This window comes from Budorcas taxicolor, chromosome 21 (genome assembly GCF_023091745.1).
Source record: "Budorcas taxicolor isolate Tak-1 chromosome 21, Takin1.1, whole genome shotgun sequence".
Classification (NCBI taxonomy): domain Eukaryota; kingdom Metazoa; phylum Chordata; class Mammalia; order Artiodactyla; family Bovidae; genus Budorcas; species Budorcas taxicolor.
In genome coordinates this window covers 64,968,912-64,981,586 of record NC_068930.1, presented here as the reverse complement: position 1 = coordinate 64,981,586, position 12,675 = coordinate 64,968,912, and the positions used below count along the sequence as shown (strand labels likewise).

Sequence of the window (12,675 nt, the reverse complement as noted above, 5' to 3'; positions counted from 1 at the left end):
CACAGGCGATGGGGTCGCCCTGAGGGAAGCCCGGCGCCGAGCGGGCATGGAGGGGCCTCCCCGGGCTTAGGCTTCGCCGAGGCCTGGGCAGGCCGGCCCCGGGACCCGAGGCGCCGCCGCCAACGCCGCCGCTGCCCCCGCCGCGGCCTGGAACCGGAGCCTGGCCGGAGCCCCCAGGCCGGAGCCGCCCGCAGTCCTGCTGGCCCAGCTGCCAGCCCTCACCATGCCTTGGCCGTTTTCGGAGTCCATCAAGAAGAGGGCCTGTCGGTACCTCCTGCAGAGGTACCTGGGCCACTTCCTGCAGGAGAAGCTGAGCCTGGAGCAGCTCAGCCTGGACCTGTACCAGGGCACCGGGTCCCTCGCTCAGGTCCCCTTGGACAAATGGGTAAGAGGTGCTGGCGGCCAGCCGGGTTGCAGGGAGGGGGACACAGTCTCCTCCTCAGGGCGATCTGAACCAGTGTCATCGAGGACGGGTGACGTTCCGTCCCTCCCTGAAGGTTGTTTGGCTCCAGGTAGGGTAGGACTCCGAGAAATGTGTTAACAAGTGTCGTTCAGTCCGTTTCTAGCAAGTTTGCCCTTCCAAATCACGTGTTCCAGAAACTTAGCAGAGGTAATGGATTCCACACTGTGGCAATCAGTGGAATCCGTGGTTTGGGGTAGGGGTCTGTGAAGCTGGCTGAAAGGAGTCCATGGAAGGAAGTGACCCGTGCTCTCGGAGTTGTGTGCAGACAAGTCGTATTTCGTGGGATGACACTCCCCGGAAAGACCGAGGATGGGGAGGACCTGCGGGGATGTCAATGCCTGGGGTATTCCTTTATTTATTTGGGGTTGGTCGCTTTCACCCCGCGGCCTCAGTCCAGCGTCTGGCATTTAGAAGAAAGTTAGGTCTCTTCTGCCGGTTTGTTTGCTTTGGATCCTGTAAAGGCCAATCGCCGGATGGTCTTGTGGCCCTGAAATAGGGATGCTTGGTTGTGCCTGTTTGCTTCACTGTGACAGATCGTAAAAGCGGGTGTTGCAAAAGCGCTGAAGCTGCACTCTTAAAAACCTGTCCTCTGTCTGTCATCCAGAGGTGGCGCATTGACTCATATTAACAGGTGCTTCCTTGCACCTGCATCCCTGTTCTCAGCGCATAGCACTTTACTTCATGTGTATTTCAGCTTTGAGTTTGGCAAGAATGAAGGGGCTCTCCCAGGTTCCCCAGCTCTTTATTTGTTCCACTAGAGTTTGCTGCTCACAGTTTGAATGGGTTTTACTGTTCTGAAGTATCACTGTTCTGTTACTATTCTAAAACCTTTCCAACAGGGTTTACATTAAGGAAATTATCAACATAGGTGACTTTGCTGTGGTAATGGGCAAAAGAAAAGGAAACTTTTTTTTTTAGTGTAAGTTGTGTAAAAAGCTCAAGTGTTTTGTTTTTTCCTTTTATGTAAAAGCATTTTAATATAGTAATGACTTCCTTAGTCATAGAAACCCAAAAAACTCACATTATGGTAACACCTTATTATGACTGTTGAATGAATTTGTACTGGTATAAATAAGCATATAATTTTATCAGCAAGTGGATGACCTCAACTAGGGAGAGTACACACAGAATAGTGGGAAGAATCCTGGCTTGAGTAAGGGAAGGACCAAGTCCTCCTCCCACCCTCCCAGGCTAGCCCATGCTGCCACAGTTACTACAGTGACAGTGTATATAGTAATTCACCTGAATTCAGTAAATATTAATGGAGTATCCTCTCCATGCCAGGCACTGTGTCAGGGAACTCCATTGCCATAATTCTTACCAAAAGATAGGGATTCTGATGGATATTTTAAAATTCATTGACCTGTAAGTCTGTCCTTTTGATAGTTATGACTAAGCTATCTTGAAGGAGGAAGGTTTGACATTTACTAACAGTCTTGTTTAGGTCAAATGACTTTGCTGCATTATTTTTAAATTTTTAGTATTCATTTTTTATTGAAATATAGTTGATTTACAGTGTTGTATGTATGCATTATTCTTTAATGACTTTTCATGACTTTTCTTGAAACCCTATAAGATGGGTAGTCATATTTCCATTTTACAGATGGTTTTAGCAAGTGGAATAGTGAGAATTCAAGTCTAATTCCTAAGCCTATTATTTCTTCATTAATGACATGGCTTCAAGCCAAAGAAGGAGCAGTTAATATAATTGAGCATTTGTTTATTTCAGGCACTGTCTGGGCACTCTCATTTGTGAGGTTTTATTTAATTCTCATAGGAAAATCACAGGTGGTAATATTTGAATTTTGCAATTTGACTTCAGGATCATTGGAAAAATAACTTATGGTTGGACTTAATCCAAAGGTTATGTTTTATTCTGCTTCTTGAAGGTGAGGAATATGCCCAGCCAAAATGTCAAATAAAATATCCAGTAAACATAGGCTGTTGCTGATTTCTTTAATTATAGTGTGCTGTGTTAATGACTAAGATAAATCTTGGTATAACATTTAGATATAACTATTTAAACTTCTGATTCCAAATTCATTTACTTCTGACATTTGATTTTAATGACTTTCATGATGAAAAAAAAAAGATACCTCACAGAGATTCATAAATCCACATGGGAGAATACTGTCACTGAAAATATTCTGAGGTTTCAATTCTCAACTGTCAGTTATGCACAAGATTGTGTTGCAATCACTTGACATTCCCTTCTTCCTTGATCTCAATCAATTATTCATGCTAATTAGTTGGATGATGTTGCCTTTATATATCTATCTATATATAAACTTTAAAACCCCTTTTTAAGAGCTTTGTTCAAAAGACTAAATTTATTGAGACAATTTTTCATGTTTCCAAACCTTTGTAACCTGTCTAGATGATGACTTAAAAAATAGGGTTTTAATAGGTATTTTTTCAGCTACAAAATCATATAACAGTGGAAACATTTCCAAATGTAAGTTTTAAAAATGTCCTCTCCATAGTAGAAATACCCTTTGAAAAGAAGCTACTTTTCTCACTCATTAATGAAGTGGTATCTTTACCTTTAAATGACAGATTGTGGGCTGCCAGACTCACCCTCTGCAATGGCCCACACTCTCTCTGTGGAGTGTGTTTCTCTCTAAATAAATCCACTTTTTACCTATCAAAAAAAAAGTTATGTTTGGTTTTTTCGGAGTATAAGCTATTGGAGTATAATGGCATATATTACTGATAGTCATGTGTCATCACATAAAAGGTAAGTGTATTTAAAATTCTAATCTTTGTGAAGAGGAAAATTGCTTATTATCTGTAAATTCAGCTTCTAAATGTTTGCTCATAAGAAAATCAGAAACTTCCTGTCATTTTCTGTCTCTCACAGAGATTCTACTGTGGGAAGGTCTGTTTTTATTGTGTAGACTATATGCTCAAGTGTCAGTGCATTGAAATGGAACATCCAGCCAAGGGCACCACTCTTCACCCTTCCCATTGTCTTCTCTTGGTACCAGTCTGATGCGTGGCCTGAGTCAGAATGCAGATATCTATTTGTATATTAAGTATAGTACCACTTTTACATCTGTTTTAACTTTATTTGAATGGTGATGCCTGGGTTTAAACTAATAAGGATGTATTCTTTTCCTAGTTAGTCTTAATGATACGTATTAAAAAGAAGCATACAACTTAACTGTTTGCTTTTCTTCATTCTGCCAAGCGTACCTTAAATTCCTAATAGTGCTTACCATTGTGCTAGCTAGGCACTGGGGAAGACAAGGAACAATAGTTGGCACTTATAAAGTATTGACTTGGTACCAGGAACCATGTTGGTACCTTTACATGTTATTTCGTTTACACTCACAGTAACCTTGAGAAATTGGTATTTTCCCTATTCTATGGATGGGGGTTCTCAGCTGGCACACTTGGTAGAGAAGCTGCCTGTCAGTACAGGAGACACAAGAGATACGGGTTCAATCCCTGGGTTGGGAAGATCCCCTGGAGTGGGAAAGGGCAGCCCACTTTAGCATTCTTGCCAGAATGGTTGCAGAGAGTCGGACATGACTGAGCATGCGCTGGCGGGCTGGCTGGCTGTTTTATGGATGAGGAAATTGAGACTCATGTTAAAAACTTGTCTGGAACCACCCAGCTCGTAAATGACTGAGCTACTGTGTTTTGTTTTCTTTTTTTTTGAGCTGCTGTGTCTTAAAACTACTATATACCATGTCCATTTTTAAATTGACTTAAAATTTTTTCATTATAAGTTTAAATGTGTGTGTGTCTGTTGCGTCCAACCCTTTGCAACCCCATAGACCGCAGCCCACCAGGCCCCTCTGTCCATGGGATTCTTCAGGCAAGAACACTGGAGTGGGTTGCCATTTCCTTCTCCAAAAGGAACTATAGAAAGAAAGAAAGTGAAGTTGCTCGGTCGTGTCCGACTCTTTGCGACCTCATGGACTGTAGCCTACCAAGCTCCTCCATCCATGGAATTTTCCAGGCAAGAGTACTGGAGTGGGTTGCCATTTCTTTCTCCATATAAGTTTAAATAGTTGAGGATAATTTTTGTTGTGTTGTAAATACTTATATAGTAAAGATATAGTTTTTTTAACCCAGTAAGATCTAAATACCCACCATTATATATATATAAACATATTTAAACAAGGTCATCATTAGTAGCTGGAAATTTAACAGTGCATATTTTTCTGTTGAACCCATATGTCTGTTCAACTTCTCTGCACAATTTTTTCATAATTCATGTATTTTATCCTAATTCATGTATTTTATTCTTACATCTTTTATTGATCATGCTGTCATTTCTCTATAATAAGATATGTAACTAAATTTAAATTATCATACTGAAAATTTTTGTCACAATTAAGCTTTCTTTTGCATAGTGAATATTTTTCTAGTGTAACATTTTAATTCCCACAAAAGATTTCTTCACTATTTTTTCTTTTTCTTTTTTTTGAATTTTTTCGGTCGTTTAAGTGATTTGCTCCAGGACTTACCATGTTGATCTTATCAGTATCTCCTTCACATATCATTAAACTTTTAAGTGTTAAAATTTTCCTCTGGATTGTTTTGTTATTACAGTTATAAGTGCAGTTGATCAAAACAATATAAATGTATTATACATTTGAATAACTAAACATAAGAACTTTTATTAGAAATATATTTATTGATGTTTTGGGTGTGTTTTCTCCTCTCCCCTGCTTTCTTCAGGTATCCATGGATGAATATACTTACAACTAGAATTTGATAGGGTTCAGCATAAATTTCGTTCTAAACTTTTAAGCTTGAGAAATACTCGTCATTAATAAGTAGATGAGAATTGTAGGGATTTTGCAGTAACAGAATCGCTTAGTTTTTTGATCTTTTTTATGGCAATGCCAAAAAATGTGTATCAAGTGGGGAAAGGCCAGAAGACTTAATTGGTAGTTCTGCCTACTTTCACGCATTGGAGAAGGAAATGGCATCCCACTCCAGTGTTCTTGCCTGGAGAATCCAAGGGACGGGGGAGCCTGGTGCGCTGCCGTCTATGGGGTCGCACCAGCAGCAGGCAGTGCCTAAGGGATGATTCAGGAGGGGGAAAAGATACGCGTTTTTTTGGCTCAGTGGAGGGGGGACTGTACAAGGGAATATGGGAAAGAGGACCCAACACGATGCCACTTCTCAGAAGGTCCATTTTAGGAAAGAACATATTTGGAGATTGAGTGTGTGCTCTGTCTCTCAGTCATGTCCTGCTCTTTGCAACCCCATGGACTGTAGCCCTCCAGGCTCCTGGGATTTCCCAGGCAAGAATACTGGAGCGCTTTGCCGTTTCCTCCTCCCGGAGATCTTCCCAACCCAGGGGTGGAACCCGAGTCTCCTGCTTGACAGGTGGATTTCTTACCACTGAGCCACCAGGAAAGCCCATTTGGAGTTTAGGGATCTGGATACTTATACTTTAAAACCAGCCAGGCTCATGTACTCGTTAGGAAATCGGTAGGATCACACGAATACCAGTGTGAAGAAAGCCTGTTAAAGTAGTAACCTCCAGTGAAATAATGTGTGCCATTCTAAATCTCCACGTTCAATGTGAGCTTTGTAGATGAAGAATTACACTACCCTTATGCAACATGGCGTACAGGAAGCGTGTTCATGTAGACTGGTATTTGATAAGTATCTGTTGCTTTTATGTGAAGGTACATTGTCTGTTAAAAAAAAGCCCATTGAATTATTCTTCTAACTGTATTTATATCCATCTGTCGTCTTTCTGTTGTAGTTAACCCTTTACTGAAATTGCTCTCAATGGGATCACCTAACCCCTGTCACTAAATTCAGGGGACATTAAAAAAATCTTTGACTTCTTATTAGTTTTTGTTACACTTGATCATTCTTTATGTTGTGCTTCCACAGTTTTCTGGGGCAAGATTTTCTCTTGATTTTCTTCCGACTTCTCTGCTTATTATTATTTTGTTGTTGCTGTTGTTCCCTCTGCAAGTTCCTTTTTCTTGACTTGTTGCTTAAATGCTGGTGTTTATCAGGATTCTGTCCTCGGTCTCTGGTCTTTTTACTCTATGTTAGTTCTGAAAGTCGGTCTCTCCTTACTCCTGTGGCTTCATTTACCTTCTGTGTTGATAAAGCCCCTCTGTATTACAGGCCCACATGGCTCTCCTGAACTCTAGACCAGAGCACCCACTTGTGTCCTAGGCATATCCACCTGGGAGTCTGCTCAAATATATTCTCTGGAACTGAACCTCTTACCTCTACCTCCCCTAACTCAGTACGTGGCATCACTGTCAAAGCCGTTGGCCAGGCCAGCAACTTGGGAATTATTTTTGGTTCCTTCTTTTCTTTACCACTCATTATGCCAGTTATTTCTACTTCCTAATATTTATAAAAAAAAAAAAATCCATCCACCTCTTGATCTTCTCATTGTCCCTATCCTTGCCAAGCCAATTTCTCTTAGTTTCTCTTATTTGTAACAGCCTTTCTGCTTGAGTTTTACTTTCCTCCTAAGTGTGACCCATGGAATAGTTCTTTTCTCATCATGGCACCCTTGCTTAAAACCTTTCAGTGGTTTCACATTGCCCTTGAGGTAAATTTCAGACTCTCTAACATTAATTACAAGGGTTTTTGGATCCCGCTCACCCTTATCTGTGTAGCCTTATCTCTGGCTCATCAGCCTGGCATGCTGCACTAAAGCCTAAAGCAGCTTTTTCCCTCTGCCCAAATACTCTTGTGTCTCACATATATGTATTTGCACATACTGACCTCTGCCTTCTTTGAATCCTTCTACATGCTACTGTATCTGTTTGGACCATGGTGTGCAATTAACTCCTCGGCCCCCTGGTCTCAGCTTTAAATAGCACTTCCTCAGGTGGCCTGCCTTCAGTCTCCAGACTAGGTTCTTTTACATGCTAAAGTAGTACAGTGTATTTCCTCTGTCATGCAGCTCATCACATATGTCTTTCATAGTAAGCTATTTTGTCAGCTTAATGAGGACCAGGAATCATCTGTATCTTGGTCTCTGATTTCTTTATCCTTAATGCCTGAGACATGTATAAACATATTTGTTGTTCAGTTGTTCAATCAATAAGTCATGTCCACCTCTTTGTGATCCAGTGGACTGCAGCATGCCAGGCTTTCCAGTCCTTCACTGTCTCCCTGAGTTTGCTCAGACTCATGTCCATTGAGTTGGTGATGCCATCCTGCCATCTCATCCTCTGTCGTCCCCTTCTCCTCCTGCCCTCAGTCTTTCCCGGCATCAGGGTCTTTTCCAATGAGTCGGCTCTTTGCATCAGGTGGCCAAAGTACTGGAGCTTCAGCTTTAGCATCAGTCCTTCCAGTGCAGATTCAGGGTTGATTTCCTTTAATCAATCCTGCTCACTCAATCAGGATTGACTGGTTTGATCACCTTGCTGTCCAAGGGACTCTCAGGAGTCTTCTCCAGCACCACAACTCGAAAGCATCAGTTCTTCAGTGCTCTGCCTCTTACATCTATACGTGACTACTGGAAAAACCGTAGCTTTGACCATATGAACCTTTGTTGGCAAAGTGATGTCTCTGCCTTTTAAAATGCTCTCTAGGTTTGTCATAGCTTTTCTTCTGAGGAGCAAGTGTCTTTTAGTTTCATGGCTGCAGTCACCATCTGCAGTGATTTTGGAGCCCAAGAAAATAAAATCTGTCACTCTTTTCAATTTTTCCCCATTGATTTCCCATGAAATGATGGGTCTGGATGCTTTGATCTTAGTTTTTTGAATGTGGAGCTTTAAGCCAGCTTTTTCACTCTTCTGTTTCTTTTTTGAGTAAGTTAACAGTTTTACTTTCTTGTTCTTATGATTTCAAAATGCACTTGTTTTTTCTGTTTAGTGTCTCAATGAGATCCTGGAGTCAGCAGATGCACCTTTAGAAGTCACGGAAGGATTCATACAGTCAATTTCTCTGTCTGTTCCATGGGGCTCCTTGTTGCAGGACAATTGTGCACTGGAAGTGAGAGGGTTAGAAATGGTCTTCCGACCTCGACCCCGCCTAGGTAGGTATGTTAGGTGTTTCTGTTTGTTTCTATTTTTACTTTTCAGAGATTGGGAAAGTAGCCTAATTGCATTAAATTGAGTATTTAATTTAGTACCTTGCATGTATTTGTAAGATTCTCAGTAGGTAAAATTTTAGGATGTGGCCCATGTAGGGCGATGGGTGTGATTGTATCTTCAGAGTTACTTCTCTCTCTCCTTACCCACAAGAACTTTAATATATAGGTGATTGATTTAGTTATTGGTTACCAGTTACCTAAAGTGACTCATGCTTTTTTTTAAAGTATAGTTGATTTACAATGTCAGGTGTACAGCAAAATGATTCATTTATGTGTGTGTGTGTGTGTGTGTGTGTATACATGTTCTTTTATATATCTCTATATATTTTTTCAGATTCTTTTCCATTGTAGGTTATTATAAGATACTGAATAAAGAATGATTTTTGTTTTCAAAATTCAAAGTATTGTGCCAGAAGCAAGGAAGTGCTCAAAGACTGGTGGAGAAATGTTAAAAGGACACAGGATTGGGTTTGAAGGGGCTCCCATTGGCCAAATCTGGAAAATTTGAGTATCAGAAAGGATGACAATAATGAATTATAACACACTAAAACAAAAACCAAACCCCGAAGTCCATGTCACTACGAATAAGTAAATAAGTACGTAAGGGGGGAAAGGAGGATTGCCACTACTGATAAACATATAAAAAATAAAAGATGGAATATCACCATGTTTGCAAGCACCATAGTAGAAATTAATGCAGGCGAGGATCATCAGTTGATGCTGACACCATTCAGAAGGGCTGAGGATCTTGATATTTAGACAGTATCGGAATATCTCGTTCCATTTACATATTATTTGCAGAGAGAAAAAGGTTCTTCTCAGTGGAGAAAATTGACAGTCACCACCATAACTAAGTGAGCAGACTTGATCTCATCATCACATGTGTTCTGATGTGATGGGCCGAGAAGGAGGGGATCACTTATGTTCTTGCTGAAAGTGCTTAGTCTGAGTCGGACACTGAGTAAGCAGTCAGGCAAATCCAAAACGAGAGAAAGCCTGTTAACTAGCTGGTTGGTACTTTTTTTTTTTTTAAAGGTTCAATTATGAAAGACAGTGAAGGTAGAAGAAATATTTAGATTAAAGGAGATTAAAGACTTGATAACTAATTGCAATATGTAACTGTTTTTTTCTTTCTTTTTTTTCCTGTGGAGGGTATATTGAGGCAGGTGGGAAGATTGGGGTATTGAATGTATGGTGGTGATGGTGGTGGCTTAGTAGCTAAATCGTGTGCGACTCTTGCAACCCCCTGGACCGTAGCCCGCCAGGCTCCTCTGTCCATGGGATTCTCCGGACAAGAATACTGGAGTGGGTTGGAGGATTCTTGCGTTCCTCCAGGGGATCTTCCCGACCCAGGGATTGAACACACGTCTCCTGCATTGCAGGTAGATTTTTCACTGCTGAGCCACCTCACTGAATGTATATAATATATTGTGATGATGTCACATCACTTGGGTGTGTTAATGGTACTGAGCTTTTGCAGGAGACTGATCTCATTCTTAGGAGTTACATGCTCCAGTTATTAGGGATGAGTGTTATAATATGTAGTTTAGCAAAAGCTTGTGTGTGTGAGTGTGTATGCACATATGTGTAACCTTGATGAATCTAGGTGCAGGGTATGCATTGTATACATCTTAGGACTGAACATTTTCTAAAGAAAACTTCGGGAGGGAAAGGTTTAAAGTAGTAGCAAGTCGTTGTTTACAAGTATATACACGTAGTAGCTTTAATTATGTATATGATGGGTTCTGATTTATCAGACCTGTATATTGTGCTTCTTGCATGCCAGATACTGTTCTGAGTAGTTTACAAGTAGTATCCTCACAATAACTCTTTGAAATAGATCCTTTTAATTGTATTCATTTGACTGAATAGGAAATTGATGCGTAAATTGTTGTTTAATAACTTGACCAAGGTCACAGCTAGTTCAGTGGAGCAGACAGGGTCTGGGCCCAGGGAGTGTAGTTCTGGAGCCACTGTTCCTGCCACGGTGCTGTGGGGTGTACTGGATTGTCCACTGAAGAGTATTTGTGTCTGCATGTTATAAGCGCGTACGGTCACGATGGTGAATCATCTTGAATTATGAACGTAAATGCTTCCAGTGACAATTGATGTTTGTAAAGATGTGTTTGAAGAGTTATAATCCCAAGTGCTGCCTAAAACACCAAAGTTTAAATTATGCTTAGTAAAATTAGTTTATCTTTTTTTTTAAAATTGGTAATCTGTGCATGGAAATTCTTAGTAACCTGGTATTTAATTAACAAGAATACTTTATATTTTAACCAAGCTGAGGAGACATACTAGTACATTCCTATGGCAAGTGAAATATTTTACCCTTATTTTAAAAACATTTCATTAGAAGGACTTTTAACTTTAATTTTAGAAGACAGTAATTCTACTCATCTCTTGTCAGTTTATTTTAGATAACATAAGGAAGTGTGATAGAATTCTTTTATAAGGATACACCTGGAAAGGACTTTACACAGTTTGTGTGTTCCTTCTCCAGGGCTGCTCTTCTGGTTTATCTACATTTATACTAACCTTCTAAAGCCCACGTCAGCTGCTACCTCTACTTTCTGATGAATTCCGTCAGCTAGAAGATTTAGCCTCTTCTTTTACCTGATATGATATTTTCTGTTGACACTCAGTTGTTGTGTATTAATTCTTCTTAATTATATCTCATTTCTTCCACTATCTTGTAGTCTCTTTGAGGGCAGATTTAATAATTATTGTATTTTTCTACCTTATAAATGGAGTCAGCTAACTACGGCCTGCAGACCAAATTGGTCTGTTATCTGTTTTTATAAATAAATTTTTATTGGAATATCACCTGGTATAAATATTCACTCATTCATTAATTCTCTCTGGCTGCTTTTGTACTAGAGTGAGAGAGTTGAGTAGTCGTGATAGAGACCATATGGCCTCAAAGCCTCAAATATTTGTTATCTGATCCTTTGCAGAAATTTTGTTGACCTCTGTTCTACAGCATTTTGAACAATACCACCCATATAAAATATCCACTAAATACTTGAGTAAATATGTGAATTAGTATTTGGCAGATATATACCATGTAATGAGAACATGTGTCTCAACTTCTTTCTGTGATTTTTTTCCTCCCTTCTTGGATATTATAAGATGATGTTTAAATCTCAGGAGTAAGTTCTAGAATACTGTATCCCTGGGTGATACCATGATGCTAAATATCTCTTGGGGGATTAAGAACTTACTAGTTTGAAATGTGTAATTTTAGGGAATGACTTAGTTGTAACCGTGAGAAGTTACTGAGGATTTGTCTGTGTTTTCTGCAGCGTCTGGTTCTGAGCCCATGTACTGGTCAAGCTTCATGACCAGCAGTATGCAACTGGCAAAAGAATGTCTTAGCCAGAAACTAACAGATGAACAAGGAGAAGGATCTCAGCCTTTTGAAGGACTTGAAAAATTTGCTGAAACCATCGAAACAGGTTTGGCATTATTGAGTATTTTAATTAGATTGTATTTAATAATTTAGTACCTAGATTTAGTAAGCATTGTGTAAGAAAAACTCATTGGAGTAGTTTTTTTTTTTTTAATTGCTATTCTTACTTCAGAACTTTAGAATTGAAGTTATTTAAAAAATTATACAGTATTTGGACTTCCCTGGTGTCACAGTGGATGGAAACCCACCTGCCAATGCAGGGGACATGGGTTCAATCCCTGGTCCAGGAAGATTCCACATGCTGCGGAACAACTAGGCTGTTGTACCACAACTGCTGTGCCTGCGTGCTGCAACTACTGAAGCCCGCGCTCTGCCGTGAAGAGCAGCCCCGTCATGCCCCACCTAGAGAAAGTCTGAGCCCAGCACTGAAGACCCAGCACCACCAAAATCAAACAAATAAGTAATTTAAAAAATTACACAGTATTCAGTTTAATTTCATGTTCTTTTTTTACCCTAGTAACTCCTTTGTTTATTTTATTATGCTTGCATAATGAAGGGATTAGGGACTTCCCTGGTGGCTCAGAGGTTAAAGTGTCTGCCTGGAATGAGGGACACCCGGGTTCCATCCCTGGGTCGGGAAGATCCCCTGGAGAAGGAAATGGCAACCCACTCCAGTACTCTTGCCTGGAGAATCCCATGGAAGGAGCAGCCTGGTAGGCTACAGTCCATGGGGTCGCAAAGAGTCGGACACGACTG

At 40.3% G+C, this 12,675-nt stretch overlaps 1 protein-coding gene across 1 annotated transcript in view; it reads left to right on the top strand.

Annotated features, from left to right (window-relative positions):
• The first annotated feature begins 223 nt into the window (after window positions 1–223).
• The window catches only part of ATG2B (autophagy related 2B), a 72,867-nt gene continuing 60,415 nt past the window's right edge, over window positions 224–12,675 (top strand). Inside the window, exons 1-3 of the mRNA XM_052659429.1 lie at window positions 224–385; window positions 8,288–8,450; window positions 11,813–11,965. Coding sequence (XP_052515389.1) covers window positions 224–385; window positions 8,288–8,450; window positions 11,813–11,965 — 478 coding nt within the window. The remainder of the gene's footprint in view (window positions 386–8,287; window positions 8,451–11,812; window positions 11,966–12,675) is intronic.